General features: G+C 41.4%; 1 protein-coding gene across 1 annotated transcript; it reads left to right on the top strand.

Annotated features, from left to right (window-relative positions):
- Nucleotides 1-6,790: 6,790 nt before the first annotated feature.
- Nucleotides 6,791-19,413, top strand: napbb (N-ethylmaleimide-sensitive factor attachment protein, beta b). The gene is made up of 11 exons (XM_030128300.1): nt 6,791-6,994; nt 8,067-8,146; nt 8,365-8,481; nt 9,362-9,408; nt 9,789-9,866; nt 9,998-10,053; nt 12,975-13,059; nt 13,157-13,261; nt 13,335-13,403; nt 13,493-13,543; nt 18,214-19,413. The coding sequence occupies exons 1-11, from the start codon at nt 6,894-6,896 to the stop codon at nt 18,313-18,315; spliced, it is 891 nt and encodes a 296-aa protein (XP_029984160.1). The 5' UTR covers nt 6,791-6,893; the 3' UTR covers nt 18,316-19,413.
- The last annotated feature ends 336 nt before the right edge of the window (nt 19,414-19,749 follow it).

Here is a 19,749-nt window from a genome sequence, read left to right as displayed (position 1 = left end):
TCAATTCCCTTATGGAACAGAATTCCCCTCTAACTCGGTCGGCGTCTAGTCTGCTGACGGAACTTAAAAGAATATATGATCATCCTGTTCGCGGTCAGCAAGCAGCACTGAGGCTCTTGAGGCTGAGGCAGGGAGACCGCCCGATCAGACAATATGTGAGTGAGTTTCGTTCTCTGGCAGTAGAGTCGGGTTGGAATGAGGCCGGATTAATTACTACTTTTCAGTCAGGACTGAACCGCACCATTGGACGTGAGATGGCGCTCTGTCGGGAGCTACATACCTTGGATGACGTTATCTCTGCTGCTATTCTGGTCTCGGACCAATGGGGCATCTGGCAGTCGGAACCGTCTGGGGTCCATCCTGCTGGTCGTGACAAGAAGGGTGTAGATCCTCCTCTACCAGTACCGGAATCTGGCCAAGCCTCGAGGGAGGAGCCGATGCAATTAGGCCGCACACGTCTGTCTGCAGAAGAGCATCGCCGTCGTTTGACTACCGGACTTTGTCTATACTGTGGTCAAGAGGGACATCGGGTCGCCAGCTGTCCGCTGAGGCCCAAAACTCCGGCAGGTGAGGGCTCTCTTTTGAGCCGGACTGTGTGTATGCTAAACTCTCCTCGGGTGCAGCCATTGGTCTGTTTGTCCTCTGATTCTGTTTCTCTACAGCACCCCGTCCTGATAGATTCCGGCTCGGACGCTAACCTTATGGATGAGAGACTGGCTAAGCGGCTTAGACTGACTCTGGTGCCAGTACAGCGTCCCCTGGAGGCACGGGCCATAGACGATCACATCATCTGTCGTGTGGTGCTGCGTACTCAACCAGTCTCTCTCAGTTTCAATGATGGCCATTCAGAAGAAGTATGTTTTCATATTTATCACTCAGACTCCCAACCCCTTATTCTGGGTCACCCGTGGCTTACCATACACAACCCGCGGGTCAATTGGAAGACAGGAGAGATTCAGTCCTGGGGTGAGGGCTGTGACACCCACAGGGTAGAGACCCGTACCCAGGATTCTTCGTCCGTTCCTGTCCAGCCAGTGGTGGCTTCAGTGGAGACCGTGAAGGAACCTGAGACTGACTTTCCTGCTCTTAATAAGGTACCTGAGTGTTATCATGATCTCAAGGAAGTGTTTAATAAGGCTCGTGCTACTTCTTTGCCTCCTCACAGACCTTATGATTGTGCCATAGACCTGCGCCCTGGTACCAATCCCCCAAAGGGACGATTGTATTCCCTGTCTGGCCCGGAAACCACCGCCATGAAGAAATACATCGATGAGTCATTGGCGGCTGGTTTAATTAGACCCTCTTCGTCCCCTGCTGGAGCAGGGTTTTTCTTTGTTGACAAGAAGGATAAGAGTCTCCGCCCCTGTATAGACTTCCGTGGTCTAAACGATATAACTGTCCGAAATAGATACCCATTACCACTCATGTCATCGGCTTTTGAACTTTTACATGGCGCCAAGGTGTTTACTAAGTTAGACCTCCGCAATGCCTATCATCTGGTCAGGATCAGAGAAGGTGATGAGTGGAAGACAGCGTTTAACACCCCCAGTGGCCATTACGAGTACTTAGTTATGCCGTTTGGTCTCACAAATGCCCCCGTTGTCTTCCAAGCATTAGTGAACGATGTACTACGTGACATGCTCAATGTCTTCGTGTTTGTCTATTTAGATGACATACTGATCTTTTCCCCGGATGAGACGTCACATGTCCAACACGTCCGTCAGGTACTCCAGAGACTCTTACAAAATCAGTTATTTGTGAAAGCAGAGAAATGTGAGTTCCACCGCCCGTCTGTGTCTTTTCTGGGGTTCATCATTGCGGAGGGAAGTGTACAGATGGACCCGGACAAGGTCAGTGCTGTGAGGGATTGGCCAACCCCTAGCTGTCGGAAGGATGTGCAAAGATTCCTTGGTTTTGCCAACTTTTACAGGAAGTTTATTAGGGGGTTCAGCAGTGTGGCTGCCCCCCTGCATGCCCTAACCTCTCCTAAGTCTGTGTTTAGATGGGGTTCTGAAGCCGAAACCGCCTTCAAGAGGTTAAAGGACATCTTCACTTCGGCCCCTGTCCTGTCGGTCCCGGATCCAGCCCTCCAGTTCGTCGTGGAAGTGGATGCCTCTAACCTGGGGGTTGGAGCGGTCATCTCGCAGCGGTCACCTAAAGATAACAGGCTCCACCCTTGTGCTTTCCTGTCCAGAAGACTAACTAAAGCGGAGAGCAACTATGACATCGGCAACAGAGAGCTGTTAGCCATTAAAGTCGCGCTGGAGGAATGGCGACACTGGCTGGAGGGAACGGAGGTGCCTTTTCTGATATGGACTGACCACAAGAACCTGGAGTACCTGCGGACCGCCAAACGTCTCAACTCTCGTCAGGCCAGGTGGGCGTTATTTTTCACCCGTTTTAATTTCTCTCTTTCCTACCGGCCCGGCTCAAAGAATGTGAAGCCTGATGCTCTGTCCAGACTATTTACTCCTGATGAAGTGAGTACTGAACCTGAAGCTATTTTGCCTAAGTCCTGTGTGGTGGGGGCGGTGCACTGGGAGATTGAAAAGGCTGTGTGTGATGCTTTAAAGGACTGTGTCATCCCGGCTGGCGTCCCGCCAGACCGTCTGTTTGTTCCCCCTAACCTCCGCCCACAGGTCATTCACTGGGCTCATTCTTCTAAGCTGTCCTGTCACCCGGGAGTCCAGCGGACCATGTTCGTCATTAAACAACGCTTCTGGTGGCCGGCCATGGAGAAGTTAGTGACGGAATACATCGCATCCTGTCCCGTCTGTGCCGCATGCAAGTCTTCCAATAAGCCCCCGGTTGGTCAGTTACTTCCTCTTTCAGTCCCTAGGAGACCTTGGTCGGATATCTCATTGGATTTTGTAACCGGCCTACCCCCGTCTGAAGGTAATACCACTGTCCTTACTATTGTGGACCGTTTTTCTAAGATGGCACATTTTGTCCCGTTACCTAAGCTCCCCTCTGCTAAGGAGACCGCAGAGGCGGTTCTGTGTCACGTTTGTCGTTTGCATGGGTTCCCTAAGGATATTGTGTCTGATAGGGGCCCTCAGTTTGTGGCACGTTTTTGGCGTGCTTTTTGTTCCCTCATTGGGGCTTCTGTCAGTTTGTCCTCGGGCTACCACCCTCAATCTAATGGTCAGACTGAGCGGCTCAATCAGGTGTTGGAGACCGGCCTTAGAGTGTTGGCCTCTCACAACCCCTCGTCCTGGAGCCGCCAGCTGATCTGGGTGGAATACGCCCACAATTCGTTACCCTGTGTCTCCTCTGGTCTGTCTCCGTTTCACGTAGTTTTTGGTTATCAACCCCCTTTGTTCCCGGCTCTGGAGAAGGACGTCAGCGTCCCGTCGGCCCTGGCTCTGATACGGCGATGCAAGAGGACCTGGATTCGTGCCAGACAGGCTCTGTTAAAGGCGTCGGGAGTCTATAAGGCAGCAGCCGATCGTAATAGGACCCCGGCTCCGGTCTACCAGCAGGACCAGCGGGTGTGGCTATCTACCCGTCATCTCCCTTTGAGGGTGGAGAGCCGGAAACTGGCACCCAGGTTCGTGGGCCCGTTCCCTATATCTAAGGTTATTAATCCTGTTTCTGTGCGACTCAGATTACCCAGGACTATGAGAATCCACCCGTCTTTCCACGTCAGTCAAGTCAAACCCGCCAAGGAGAGTCCACTGGTCCCTCCCACCCAGCCACCGCCTCCACCCCGGATCATCGATGGGGATCCAGCCTACACTGTGCGCCGGCTCATGGCGGCTCGCCGGCGAGGGAGAGGGTTCCAATGCCTGGTGGACTGGGAAGGATACGGCCCTGAAGAACGTTCCTGGGTGCCCGCCTCCTACATTTTGGACCCGGACCTGATTCGGGAGTTCCATCAGCGCCACCCGGAGGTTCCTGGGCCGTCCGGTGCCGTCCCCTAGAGGGGGGGGTACTGTCATGTCGGCTTCTGGACTTTGTCTGTCTTTTCTGTTTTGTTTGTCATTTCCTGTTTTATTTTGTTAAGTTTCCCTCATGTGTCTTGTCTGTTGTCTTTACTTCCTTTTGTGTTCACCTTTCACCTGATTACCTTGCTCCTCCCTGATTATCTCCACCTGTGTCTCATTGTCTTCCCGCCCTCTTGTGTATTTAAACCCTGTGTCTTCCCCTGTTCCTTTGCCAGTTTGTGCTCTGCAACTCGTATTCACTTACCAGCGTTTCTTGGATCCTGTTTGTTCGTCTGCCGTGTTTGACCTGTTTTCGTCCCTCGACCTTCGATTCAGCCTGACCTCTTCCTGCCTGCCTGTTCCCGACCTGGTTCGTACCCGACTTCGTCTCTGCCTGCTCCCTTTATTTCCTCAGCCTCCAACGTTAACCTGTGCTTCGACCTCCGCCTGGATTACTACCGTGAGTTTGCTCGTCCCCTATGTACCGTTGCTCGATGATTGTTTTCCCGTGTATGACCTGGCTTGTCTATTGACCACCCTCTGTCTGTCCCTAGTGGGGATTCCGTGGGGGTTTTCCCGACTCGGCCGAGTCGGCCGTCTGTCTATCCCACCCGCAGCCCAGACGTTTACCCCCGGAACCGGAGGCCTCTCAGAAGACAAATATTCTCTGTGTAGAGTTTTTTCTTCTGTAAAAGTGTTTAATAAAAACACTAAATCTTATTCGGTATTTGTGGTCTTGCTTTTGGGTTCTGCCTCTGTACTCAGTCTATTACAGTCTGCCTATACCACAATCAAGTTAGGGTGGTGTGTATCGAGTTCTGTAGGGTGTATCTGAAAGCTAAAGTGACCTAAATTTTTTTCAGAATTTTTAAAGTGCTCAATGCAACTCCTATAACTCTAGGACCCTGGGAAAGGGTAGTCCACCTAAACCACCACCAGGCCTGTTTGGAGAAATTGTCTGGCTAAACCACATAAACCTATATGTGTGTGTGTGTGTGTGTTGTCTGTGTCTGGGGATTGAAAAGGGGGCACAGTCCGTCTGTGAAACTCAGTGATGTGGATTGGGGGGGGGGGCAGTCTGTTGAAAGTTCACAGCAGTGTAGGGTGTGTAAGGATGGGGAGGGGGCACAGTCCGTTTCTCAGTCTTTCAGCTTGTGCATAGAAGCTGTTCTGCATCCTGCTGGTCCTACAGCTGATGTTTCTGCACCTCTTGCTGGATGGCAGGAGGGAGAACAGGCCCTGAGAGGGCTGATGGGAGTCTTTGATGATGGAGATTGCTTTGAGTATGCAGCGCTGTTTGTAGATCTCCTCCAGGAACGGAAGAGGAGCACCAATCATTTTGCTGGCAATCTGAACAATTGCAGTGTTAGTTTGAGACAGCTCCTAGAAGGCTTTATGGGTATTCAGCAGGATCCAAACCATGTGAAGAGTCTGGTCAGCCTGCCTTTCTTCTTCTTGTCTTTTTTATGACATGCAGACTCCATGTCTGCCTCTATCTCTGCAGACTCCTCATACTTCCACTACACATCTCTCTGCAGGTCTGCAGTCACTGTGGTGGATTTGGTCCCATCCTGCTGACACCGGTGAAGGAGGGAGCTCACCTGATGACCCGAAGGGTGCCACCACTCACAGTACCAGCCCAAAGTCTTATGTATGCAAGATAGGGATCTTAGCATCTAGTCCTACAGAACAGATTAGGTGGTCTTAACTACAGCACTACAACAGGCCACTCTGCTAAAACTGAATTAATGGACAGAGTCTGAGTGCTAAATAAAAATAAAGTGACCCAAGTCTAAGTGTCTCAACATTTCAATCACTCTGAATATGGAGTTAGATCAATCTCAGAATCAAAACATGGCTGACACTGGCTGACTCACAGAGTAACTTTTTTTTGCGGTTTTATGATTGATCTGCTAGACTGAGCAAGTTATACACATGCATTTTATACATTATCCAGAGAATAGAAAGTCAGGGCATATAATCAAAGTGTTGTGGTTCTGTGTCTATCATTATGTTGATAGACACCAGCTGTAACAGTACTCTTCTGGGTTCATATATTTGTAGATCTGACTCTGAAAGTCAGTGCCTCACCAGCCAAGAACCTCACTGCACGTCACTGGTATGGACAAATGTGATTATACTTAAATAAAATAAAAATGTTAATTATATTATCTTATAAAGTGCTAAGAAACATAATTATATTTCTTGGCAATTTGTTAAAGATCATAATAGAGGATTTCAGTTTTTACATGTAGAGGCAATAAATGTAACAAAAGGTAATAAAAAGTAAATATGGCTGATAGAAAATGTTATTATAGGTTATATTACTGTTACTATATGTAACAGGTGTGGAAAAAATATGTCAAGTACATTTTATCAGATATATCAGTATTCAATCAGCATATTTAGAAATATATTTTAGAAGTGTATTTCCCGATACCTTTTAAGCACTGAATTGTGAATATAACAGTAACAATATACTCCAGTTGGTGCAGCCTGTTGTCTGTTTACATGCGTTTGTTTCGCTGATATAATGTTTTAGCGCCCCCTGCTGCCCAAAAAATAAACCCACGATGATTATTTTTCTTTTACAGCTTATTATTTTTAGAGAACTAAAGTAAAATCTAATTAAATACAGAGGAAAATTGTTTAGACAAAAAAAGTTTCTCTTCCCAAATAATTACTTTTTACTTTTGCTTTTTTTCCCCCTTTGATTATTACGTAACAGAAGCTGTAAAAATAGCTTCGTGTTTGACTGGGAGTTGTAGTTTTTTCTGCCTTGTAGCTAACGGTGTGCGGCACTCAACGTACTACAACTCCCGCGGTACCTCGGTGAACAGTTAAGCCACCGTCTGATGCACGCCTACGCTAAGTAAACCCATCGACTGTAATCCTTACTGTCTACAGCTGAATCCTCTGCGGATATTTTTCTGCCTCACTCCAAGTTTGTTCCAAAAACAGAAAAAAATGGACAACTCCGGGAAAGAGAAGGAAGCGATTCAGCTAATGGCCGATGCTGACAAAAAAGTCAAGTCCTCTGGCTCTTTTTTGGGAGGGATGTTTGGAGGGTAAGGCAGCACTGCACCAAAGAATAAACAGCTAGCAAGCCTTACTGTAGCAAAGTTGGCACGCAGCCTGTTTCTATATGAGCAGGGCTTCACTTTGTCCCACAAGTCAGACACTGTAAAGGTAAACTTAAATCGGCTTCGGACAATATAAGACATTTAGTTTAACTGCTATTAAGATAAGTTAGCTAACTTCGCCTTTATCATCATTGTAAACAAGTCAGCAAATCACGATTCTCCAGTGCTAAGCTACATGCGTAGCCCAGCACTGTTATTAGGTATGAGCATAAATATCAGCACTGAGCCCTTCCATAGATTAACACAGTCTAAGCATCATGACAACACACACCTCTGCACTTCCCTTTACTATTCTGCAGCTTGTTTTGACAGGTGATAACTTGAGGGTTGGCGTTTCATAAGGGTTACTGGGTTGACAAGTTTACCATAAGGTTTTATTTTAAGTGTCAGTCACAACATCTACCAGACTGTCAGTATTAGACCCAAACACAAAAAGTTGTTAAATACTTAGTGATTCTAGAGAGATTTAACATAGTTGTCCATTAATCCAATCATTTACCACAGAGCCAGTTCCACCCAACATTTGCAAATTTGCATTGTTTTATTCCTATTTCCTGCTCAGCCTGTGTTACAAATTGAATAACTCTAATGATCTGACCTCCAGATGTTGCTGCCCAGCTGTTCTGGTGCGTGTCAGCACTTCCTGGGTTTAATATTGATAATTCTGAGGCTGACCAAGCAGCAGTGTAATCCTTTGACATGATTGAATGTCCAGAGCATTGTTACAACTGTGGTTAAGAAGTTGACCTCTGGTGCTCCATCCAGAGTTAACGTCGTATCTTGTCATGAAGATTCACTGCATAATGGTTGTGAAAAAAGATTTATTTCCAACAACACTCAAATTTGAGTGACATCTTGCTAAAAAATACAACAACAGCCTGATCCACCAACATGTGATTATATATATATGTGCAGTAAAAATATGTTTAACATGACTGAGTTATTGAATCTGTATGCATATGAACATTTCTTTCTCGTTTCTTCTTTCTTTCTCTAGAGGACATCACAAAGTCGAAGAGGCCTGTGAGATGTACTGCAGAGCAGCCAACATGTTTAAGATGGCCAAGAACTGGAGCGGTGTGTATTTGTCTCTGTACCTACTGTAACTTACACACTTCTGAAGATTTGAAAGGCTGTAAGATTTTGTGCGGTCTTTTGGCACTATAACTGCAAAGCGCAGCACTTGTGAAGGTGCCACTAGTAAAACTGTGACATTATGTGCATAAATTAGAGTTTAAGCTGAAAGCAAAGTTTTTACCTTAAAGGTTTTGTGCTGTTTTTTTCTGTTTTCTTAGCGGCTGGTGGTGCATTTTGCAAGGCTGCACGTCTCCATATGCAGCTTCAGAACAAGCACGACTGTGCTACCAGTTTCATCGATGCTGGAAATGCTTACAAGAAGTCGGACCCTAATGGTAAGACTGGACTCCGCCACATTTTCAAACCACATTTTCACAGTTTTTGTCTGAGTCTTTGTGTTTTTTAGAATTTACATCACATTGACCCTACAGTGGCACTATTAGTACATTTGTTTGTGAATTCCATGCTTCATATATATATATATATATATATATATATATATATATATATATATATATATATTTATATTTACCGTATATATTTATATTTATAAAGCTGGATCACTGGATCACCGTTAAACCACTCATCATTTTGAGTGTATCCATGTATATTGCACCAAAACTGACAAATTAGAGAGCACTCACAGCCATTTGAGTATTCATTTAGATTACACCACTGTCCCCAGGCTTATTTTCTCTCACTGTAGACTACAAATCAGGAATGTTTACCACTGAAGCAGTAGTTTATAATAGGGCAGGTCTCACCATTTATAACATTTCATTGTTCATATTCAAGCGATTGACAACATATAATATGCTTGATGTATTACCCGTTAATTGCACAGTGTTCTGTTCAGGTTGATTTATAGAACTCTTTGTTGTTTGAGTGGCCTTGTTTAACATTGCCCTATGATAATGTAGAGCCACTGTACGGGGTGGGGGGGGGTGGGGGGCACTGACGGAAGTATTAGGTTTGTAGAAAGAAAACAGAAGACTTTTGCTTTTGGATTTTTTTCAGTTTGTACCGGTCACCTTCCGCATTGAAACACCTCTCTGCCTCAACTGTAACTGTCTGCTCTGCTCATTTCATCCTGTTGAATTAACATCCCATATTCACTGATGCTGAATAATGTGTTTATGGGTGTGTCAGCTTTTAACAAAACTAACAGCTGTGTTGTCTATCTGTTCCCTCCTCTTCCTTTAATGCTGCTAAAAGAGGCAATCAAGTGTTTAAATGCTGCCATCGATATATACACAGACATGGTAAGATTCCATTAGAAAGTTGCCATCTGTGCTGTGTCCCTACTCACTCAGTTTTAACTGAAAAATAGTAGATGTTGCTGTAATGTGTATTTACAAGTTAGAGGCACCTGAACTTCCAAAACCTCATGCGCATTTGTGAGCATGCTCTCCTTGGCTTTTATTCCTCCCTTATATTTATTACATCCATCTTTGTTTATTTACACCAAGCTCTTGATCAGATGGCCTTGTTGTCATTGCTTTTGGATTAGTTTCAAGCACTGAGCTACTGCTTGACCTTGCAACTCCGCAAAAGGAATGCAACTCAACACTTAAAGTGATGTAAAGTATGTGTATATAGATCCACCTTGTAATGACTCCTCCTTTACGGCCTCCACCTCCAGGGAAGATTCACCATTGCAGCCAAACACCACATCAGTATTGCGGAGATCTACGAGTCTGAGCTGGTGGATATTGAAAAGGTGTGTGGAAAAATGCAGCACATTTTACAGAGTCATTGCCATCCATTATCAGTAATAATACTAACACCATTAAAAGGCACATGGGCTTCTGTTTGAGCTATTTTTAATTGATATTTTTTTCTGATGTGAAGGCTATTGCACATTATGAACAAGCAGCCGACTACTACAAAGGAGAAGAATCAAACAGGTACTGTCTTCATTGAGTTACTATAGATCATCAGACTTTAGAAGTGCAGCGTTAGTGATATAGACAAAACTGTCCAAATAAGCGTTACAATATACAGGGTGTCCATAAAGTCTCTTTACAATTTAACAAATGTATTACAAAAGCAAATGAATTGACATATATGTGGAAATTATTACAAAATAAAAAGTAGATATTGAAGTTTTTTGCCTCATTTAATCCACCTCTACAGTCACGGAAAAAATAATTAGACCATCAAAAGTCATCAAAAACAATGGTTATGCAATCAAGTACTAACTCCTGTGTGTATCATGTGACTAAAACAGACAGAAAACAAAACACGGAATGCATAAAAGCACTGTTTTTGTCAGTACAATGCCATAGCTATTGATGTAAGAACTGAAGTAATTTTGGTTATCATCAAGAAAACCATGGAAAATGTCTAGATATCAGCTCTGAAATTAAACTCTTATGAGCTATTTTTGTTGTTATCATTATATTTGTCTAAACAAATGTACCTTTAGTTGTACCAGGCATTAAAATGAACAAGAAATTGAAGAAAACAAGGGTGGTCTAATCATTTTTTCCGAGACTGTATATGAGGACCATTAGTTGCACGACGCACATCTAGAGGGTACTGGATTTCTTCTCATGTTGGTTGTATCATAGCCTCATCAATGATGTCAATGACATCAGTGATCTTTTGCTTCAGGTTGTTGACGTCCCATATCTTTGTTCGATACATGATATCTTCAACATAACCCCATAGAAGGAAATCCAGGGCAGTGATATCTGGTGAACAAGGTGGTCAGGGAATAGGGCCATCCCCTTCAATCCACTGTTCTGAAAATGTTTGATTTAGGAACCCACCAATATGCAGAGCCAATGTCGTTGTGCACCATCTGAAAAATGATGGTTGGTTGAAGGTCATCCAGTTGTGGTACCACATATACAGTCAAAAGGTCAAGGTAAACATTTGCAGTAATTGATCTCTTGCTGAAGAAAAATGGCCCAATGATGCCATAATGTGATTAAAACTATTCATAACCACTGAGTACATAAAAGAAATCTAATTAACAGATCTCAACAATTGCTTCTGTAATACATTTTTTAAATTGTAAAGAGACTTTGTGAACATCCTGTATATCATGAAGGGTTGTTGTCGTCCGTTGTGGTCTTCATCATATGTTGACATAACAGAGGAAGCATAGGTGTTACTTGGAACGTTACTGATTCAGTCCCTCAGTGGAGACAATTGTATTCCACATGATACTGTTTTCAAAGTCTTCCTCTATATTTGAAAGAACTTTAATTTCTGAGGCACAACCACACATAGACGTTATGGCAAAGATACATCTACGACAATGAACAGAGTTTATTTTTGTTTTTTATATGGGTATTGTTATGAATTGGACATAGTTTATTTTTGATAAGTATATTATTGCTAAGAAATGGTCAGTTTATTTTTATGCATTATTGTTATGGAACAGATAGTTTACTTTTGTTTTTGACATGTGTATTGTCATGAAAAGGACAGAGTTTATATTTGTTTTTTAATGTGTATTATTGTTATGAAATGGACAGTTTATTTTTGTTTTTGATATGTGCACTATTACTGCTACGAAAAGGACAGAGTTTACTTTAATGTGAAATGCTGCTGCAAAATGGACAGTCTATCCTTGATATGTACAGCAATTTTGTGTTTTTGTGCATAATCAAAATTTAGTCTGTTATGTGTAGGATTTTTGAGTTACTCATGGGATCTGACAGGAATTTAGGGTAGGTTGAAGGATGGGGTAAGGGGGTGGGAGATTGCAAGTTAAACTTCATCCCACTCCTTTTCAAATGGTGGGCTTTCTTTTATATAATCCTTTTGTTGTTTGGTTTTAATGCAAATTAGAAATAAACAAACAAACAACAAAGACATCTTACTTCTCTATGTGCAAATGCTCCTCAAAAACAGCTTCTGTCCCAACTCTGCTTTGCAAACACACTCGTGCTGCATCCTGTGGCTAGTATCACCCAAAACATGTGGGATTTATGTAAAGCAGGGGTGTCAAACATGCGGCCCATGGGATGAATTTATGAAATGCAAAAATTACAGTGAAGATATTCACAAAAGTTCAGAGTTCAGGTTCCATATACAAACTGGGAAAAATATTATCATTAATACTTGTAAATACTCAAAACTCCAAATTGTTCTTTGTAATTGTAAATATTTTCATGTAATTTTACTGTATTTACACTAAAACAAACAAACAAATTTCACAACAAATGTAAATAACCTGAACAAATATGAACAACCTGAAATGATTCCTCTTGTTGCGGTGACAGGTGCAAGGCACTGTCGACACAGAACATGTTTCAGTATCATTCTTCTTGTAGCTGAAATAATTCCAGATAAGTGACGTTTTCCTTTTTGGCACCAAGTCTTAGATTTCGGTGATTTTCTCTTGTTCGTTGCTCATTTTTCAATGTTTTTACCAGCGACTCAATCCATATGCAGGGGCGTGGTCTGCTTTGGTAAACTGATTAAGAACGATTGTGACTGGTGGATCGCTGTGTGTGGTGTGTGTCAGGTACCCAGGTTGAAATTAGATGAGCATACATCAAGTTCATTTGCATTGCAGGACCTGCAGTGTGACTATTGCGTACATGTACATTGTGATGATGATGCTCAAATAATATATTGTGCAGCTCTATTTCCTATGACTTCCTTAACCCTAACAAAGTCTCAGGTTTTTCTCTGCTTTTGTATTTTTGGTTGTTTTACAGTTATCTGGTCTCTATTTCATCAGTAACATAATTGATAATGTGACCTTTATTATTGATTGAATAATTCTTATTGATTAGTTGATTTTTATGCTGCTAATGTTTGATTTCATGCTGTAGTTGATAATATATTTAACATGTCTTTTCCTTAGTTCTGCTAATAAGTGTCTGCTGAAGGTGGGGGCTTACTGTGCTCAGTTGGAACAGTACCAGAAGGCTATTGAGATCTATGAGCAGGTGTGTATGTAATGTGTTTGCACTTTCTATTTGAACCCACACCAACTGAGTAATATTGACATTTCTAACACGCTTTGTTTGATTTCCATGCGTCTAGGTTGGGGCCAACACCATGGACAACCCACTGCTGAAATACAGCGCCAAAGAGTATTTCTTCAAAGCCTCCCTCTGTCACTTCATCGTGGATGAACTCAACGCGAAGGCGAGTTTCTATGTGTGATCCTTGTTGACACTGGGAGCTTTGCTAGTATTTTAAACATCTTATCTCCCCACAGATTGCTGTTGAAAAATACGAAGAGATGTTCCCAGCTTTTTCAGACTCAAGAGAATGCAAACTGTTGAAGGTAGCTCCACGCTAAAAATTATGAAGATCCTCATGGCTTACTCTGTCCCCGTTTTCTGTTCACTAACCTACATTTTTCTGTTAAAACAGAAACTTCTCGAGGCCCATGAGGAACAGAACAGCGAAGCTTTCACAGAGGCCGTAAGTCTGCGTAACTCCTGTCCTTTTAAATGTAAAGTTTTAGAATTAACAATTGCTACTGAGTGCAGGAAGTTTGCAGCTTTTCTTCTTTGTTGGATCCCTAGTGTATAAAAGAAAGCAGAAGGCTGGGTTCCTCTGTTCAGTCCTCCAGGGCTATATGTTCATGTGGAACTGATTCACAATCTTGTGCATTCTACTCACTAATAACTAATCTTGTATGAATCATGATTTTCGTGTATCCCTACTGGCGATAGCTGTGGCTGAAGGCATAATGTATTCAGACTTTAAATCTATCCATCCTGCTCTCATGAACATGATATCTCAGTAATACCTAGAGGGAACATCTTCATATTCGACACAAACATGCAAATCTGTTTCAGTTTTGATATAAATGTCCAGTGGAGTCGAGGCTGATTGAATTTGGTAGTCAAAGGTCTACACCACTGACCTCACCAACATGTTTTTGGTCATAAATTAAGAGTTCATGCTCATATTCCCCCTTAAACTTGATCACGTCTGAAATGACACTTTATTAGGATCTGGATTACTGAATATATTTATATTAATTTGTGTAAAAAAATTAGTGCTGCACAATATTGGAAGAAACTGACATTGCAATTTTTTTTAACCCTGCGATATATATTGCGATATGAAAAACTACTCAGGAGGATTTAATAGCTGTGTGGTGCCAACGTAAATGGTCAAACAAATTAGTTGTGTTTCCTCTCGTTGTGGCAACAGGTCCAAGGCACTGTCGACACAGTACATGTGTTTCCTTCTTGTAGCCGAAATAATTCCAGATAACTGACGTTGCTTTTCTTTTCGGTACAAAGTCTTAGTTTTCAGTGATTTTCTCTGGTTCATTGCTCATTTTTCAATGTTATTACTAGGGGTGTAAGAAAATATCGGTTCCATGATTTATCGCGATATTTCATTTCAAGATACTGTATCGATATTAAAAAATGTCTATCGATATTTTTAGGTATTTATTCAAATGCAGACATGGTGGAGGTTTATTTTTGTTTTTTTGTTCATATTTTTGGGAAACCTCTTTCATTTATATATTCACATGGGTATTTTGCTCTGTTGTTTGCATACAACAAAAGTAGTATTGTGATACTGCAGGTTATACATGTAGTCTTTTTAAATTGACACTGATTTGTTAAGTAATGATTATTTCAAGCATCCTAAAAGCACTTTTTACTGTCTGAGAGAGGCAGATGTTAGTTTTCCAAGAAAAAAAAGCAAAAACAAAAAAAATACTGCCTTGTTAACAGTATTGCGGTATATTGTGATATATCATATTGTGATCCTAGTATTATGATTTGTATCGTATTGCCAGATTCTTGCCAATACACACTTGTAGTTGTTACCAGCGACTCACTCCATGTGCAGGGGCGTGGTCTGCTTCGGCAAACTGATTAAGAACAATTGTGACTGGTGGATTGCTGCGCGCACTGTGTTAGGTACCGAGGTGGAAATGAGATGAGAACACATCGAGTTCATTTGCCCCTTACATCGCAGGACCTGCAGTGTGACTACTGCGCACACGTACATTACGATGACGATGCTCAAACAATATATTGTGCAGCTCTACAAAAAATCTATTTTTATTAAACCCTGGTAAAGGGTGATAGTTAAGCAATCAGCATGTCTTTCCGGTTTGTCTCTGTCTGCCATCATTTTTCTTCCTCTGTGGTGTCTTTCACTCTTCTGTCTGTTTTCCATCCATCTTGAATATATACTGCCCAGCCAGAAAAAAACAAAATATAATACAAAAAATTTTGCAACATGAATTTAAGCAGTTCAGATCCTTCCAATGGATAATTACAGGGGTTGGACAAAATAATGGAAACACCTTCACCTCAAGATGATAATGCCCCAATCCATACAGCTACAATTGTTAAAGAATGGCATGAGGAACATTCTAATGAAGTTGAGCATCTTGTATGGCTGGCACAGTCCCCAGACCTCAACATTATTGAGCATTTATGGTCAGTTTTAGAGATTCAAGTAAGACGTCGATTTCCACCGCCATCGTCTCTAAAAGAGTTGGAGGGTATTCTAACTGAAGAATGGCTTAAAATTCCTTTGGAAACAATTCACAAGTTGTATGAATCAATACCTCGGAGAATTGAGGCTGTAATTGCCGCAAAAGGCGGACCTACACCATATTAAATTATATTTTGTTGATGTTTTAAGGTGTTTCCATTATTTTGTCCAACCCCTGTACTTCAATAACAAGTTCTTTATCCATAACAGACGCAGTGAGTAGCTTCTCATTTCTTAAACAACCATCAGTTTGATTAAAAGAGTAAAGATTAGACTGTGTTTTAGTGGAAAAAGGTCATGTGGTCTGATGAGTCCAGATTGACCCTGTTCAGGATTAGAGGAGATGCATATGAAGTGATTACCCATCATGCTTAATGCCGACAGTACAAACCTGTGGGGCAGTGTTATGATCTGGGGTTACTTCAGTCTCTCAGGTCTAGGTTCAGTAACACTACCTCCATAAAGTAAGGTCATCTGAACCTGAATATACCGAATGACCAGGTGTGAACATCAGTGGACTTTATTCCTTGGTGACACAGGCATATTCCAGGATTCATCAGACTCATGTTGTGTAAGAATGGATCAGATAGCATGAGACGTCCTTTTCACACATGGATTAGTCACCACAAAGTCCAGACCTGAACCCCATGGGGAATCTGGGATGGAATAGAGAAGACTTTACACATTGGTCTGACTCCCATCATAAATATAAGATCTTGGGAAGGTCTGTGCAGCTGCAGACGGAAATAAATGTTGTAATATTTGTTGCATGAACATTATGTGCCATAAATGATGACATAGCAAATGCTTCCTGTAATCAAAGCTAAAGTCAGTCCAGTGAAATACTGGGGTTGTTTTGGGCCAGGCAGGTTCAAGGTGCTATTTCCATTGAAACTAAGCAAACACCAGTAATAAGTACCACTATTTACTTATTACTTCAGTTCTGCCTATTAATCCATATCTAGTCTGTACAGTCCATTATAACTCTGTCTTACTGGTTTATTTTATTTTATCACCCTGCCCCCCAAAAGGGAGGCAAGGGGTATTGTTTTTGATTTGGTTTGTTTGTTTCTTAGCACTCTAGCTGCAAAACTATTGGCTGAATTCATACCAAATTGGGTTCATAGATTGCCAGTGACCCACAATAGATCTCATTACATTTTGGGAACAATAGGTCAAATTTCACATTTTTTATGTATTTAAAAAAAATAAATTTCCCCATTGACTTATAATGGGCAAAACTCAAATGTCTTTAGCAGCAAAACTATTGGTTGAATTCATACCAAATTGGGTTTATAGATTGCCAGTGACCCAGAATAGATGTGGTTACATTTTGGGAAAAGTAGGTCAAAGTTCAAATTTGTTATGAATTTTTAAATTCTTTTTTCTTCTCCCATTTACTTATAATTGCCTATTTCAAACTTGGCACATACATAGAGACAATTGATATGCTGACACCAGCACACGCATAGACATGATTACATCAGCTGGATGGATGCCAAAATAAGCTACAATACATGTGAGGGGTGGGGTTTGTTGTGCCTGGCACCACTTGTTTTATTTAATTTTATTTTAGTATTTACTGCATGCTTCTTACCTACTCCATGTTCTATGTATGCACCAAACCACTGGAGCAGATTCCTACGAATGTGAATCCTGTTTACTTACATGGCAATAAACATGATTCTGAATAGTCCGGATCTTTGCCACAAGTTAATAAAAGTTAAAGGTTAACTCGCTTTATTATCCCTGTAGGGAAATTTAAACTCTGCATTTTCCCTATGCTGTCCACACACAGTGGATAGCATTAGCGTTAGCATAAATGGTGCTTGGGTACCAGCTCCACATCTACATTAGTACAGTGGAGAATTAAACTATATATATATATATATATATATATATATATATATATATATATATATATATATATATATATATACTACAAACAAAAACAAAAAGCTAAGGATATTTTAAATTTTTGGGCAGTTTTTTTCAGTTGGGATTCTTGCACAGCGCTTTTTACTTTTTTGTGTGTAATTGAAACACATTTTTTTAATGACCAGACATAGTTTTATTTACAAATGGCAAAAATGTCCAAAAAAAAAGAAATATCCTTAACTTTTTGTTTTTAGTGTACCTGTTTTTAGTGGGAATGTAATGTATACAGTCACAGAAAAAATTATTAGACCATCAAAAGTCATTAAAACAATGGTTGTGCAATCAAGTACTAACTCCTGTGTGTATCATGTGACTAAAACAGAGAAAAGAAAACATGGAATGCCTAAAAGCACTGTTTTTGTCAGTACAATGCCATAGCTATTGATGTAAGAACTGAAGTGATTTTGGTTATTATCAAGAAAACCATGGAAAATGTCTAGATATCAGCTCTGAAATTAAACTCTTATGAACTATTTTTGTTGTTATTATTGTATTTGTCCAAATAAATGTACCTTTAGTTGTACCAGGCATTAAAATGAAAAAGAAATTGAAGAAAACAAGGGGTAGTCTAATAATTTTTTCCGCGACTGTATATTTATTCATTTTATCATAAAATATGTAAATGCGATCCTGACAAAGGGTGAATGAAGCTTATCTCTGTGCCTCTCGTCCACCTTCAGGTAAAAGAGTTCGACTCCATCTCCCGTCTGGATCAGTGGCACACAACCCTCCTGCTGCGCATCAAAAAGACCATCCAGGGCGATGAAGGGGATCTGAAATGAAAGAAACCTCGGCTTCAGAGGCAGCACGGAGGGACAAATCCATCACGCATGCTTTCACACATACACACACACACACACATATACACACACACATACACATACACACCCTATTCACCTCACTGTGTGTAACATCTGGAGAGAGGAGCGCTCCTGCTACTGACTTTAACATCCCGCCGCTCACTGCTATCCCGTCACAGTACTCTTTGCTTTTCTCCTGAGCATATTTGAATCTAGTCAGAATGTAAATCCTCTCGCCCTCACCTCTGTCTAGAGGATTGCTGCATACCTTTGATGCTGAAATCCGCGGAGGGGATTTCAAAGCAGAATACTGTATTGAAACTGACATTAGTATCGACAAAAAAAAAAAAAAAAAAAAAAAGCACTGCATGTTTTGTACAAATACGGTTTCTTAGATGCAGCTTCTTCTTTTTTTTTTTTTTAACGTACTTATTATTTATCCAGTTTCAGTTTGTTGTATAAATGATTTACACAGTGTGTTCATGGATTTCCAGAATGTAAAGTTCAGTTAATATGTATTTGTGGGAGTAGTTTTTATCACCAGTTGGGGAGAGACTCTTCTTAACGAGCGACGCCGATATGCACCAAGTGTAGACTGTTAAACATTCGTACCTAATCACAATCACTGGAGCGATTCCATGACATATGAAAGGTTTTATTACTTCGGATTATTTATTTAGTATTGGTTGATGTAAAAATCTTTTGAATGTTTGAGTCCGTAAGCTGCTGTTTATAGTTTGCCTGTGAGGAAAAAATGTATTTTTGACCGAAAAAGCACTACAATAGAAAACCTTCTGTCCTTACACCCAGAGCTGTATTCTGGGGCTAATGTGCGTCATCTTGTGCTGTGTTGTGTCGTGAACTCATCCCTGGAGGTTCACTGCTGCGGTGCACCTTCCAGACAGCCAGTCATTAAGCATGTCACTGTGTATAGTTTAGTGTCCTTACATTCACAAGTGTGAGCCAGACCAAAGTTTTTACACAAGGGTCAGTCGCCCTCCGTATCCAGATGGAATGACTTAGGATCTTGGATATGTTCTGTATGCCTGTGCGAATGGACAATAAAGATACTATATCCCAGCTGTGACTCCGCCTGTCCTTTCTGTGACCAAAGCTACTAAACGTACTTTACAGCAGGGGTCTCAAACTCATGTTCTTTCAGGGGCCACATTCAGCCCGATTTGATCTGCAGTGGGCCGGACCAGTAAAATAATAACATAATAACCTATAAATAATGACAACTCCAAATTTTTACCTCCGCCAAGGACGTTATGTTTTTGCCAGGGTTTGTTTGTTTTTTGTCTGTTTGTCTGTCTGTTTGTTTGTCTGTCTGTCCATTAGTGTGCAACATAACTCAAAAAGTTATGGACAGATTTGGATGAAATTTTCAGGGTTTGTTGGAAATGGGATAAGGAA

This window comes from Sphaeramia orbicularis, chromosome 24 (assembly GCF_902148855.1).
Source record: "Sphaeramia orbicularis chromosome 24, fSphaOr1.1, whole genome shotgun sequence".
Lineage (NCBI taxonomy): Eukaryota > Metazoa > Chordata > Actinopteri > Kurtiformes > Apogonidae > Sphaeramia > Sphaeramia orbicularis.
This window is presented reverse-complemented; position numbering and strand designations above follow the sequence as displayed.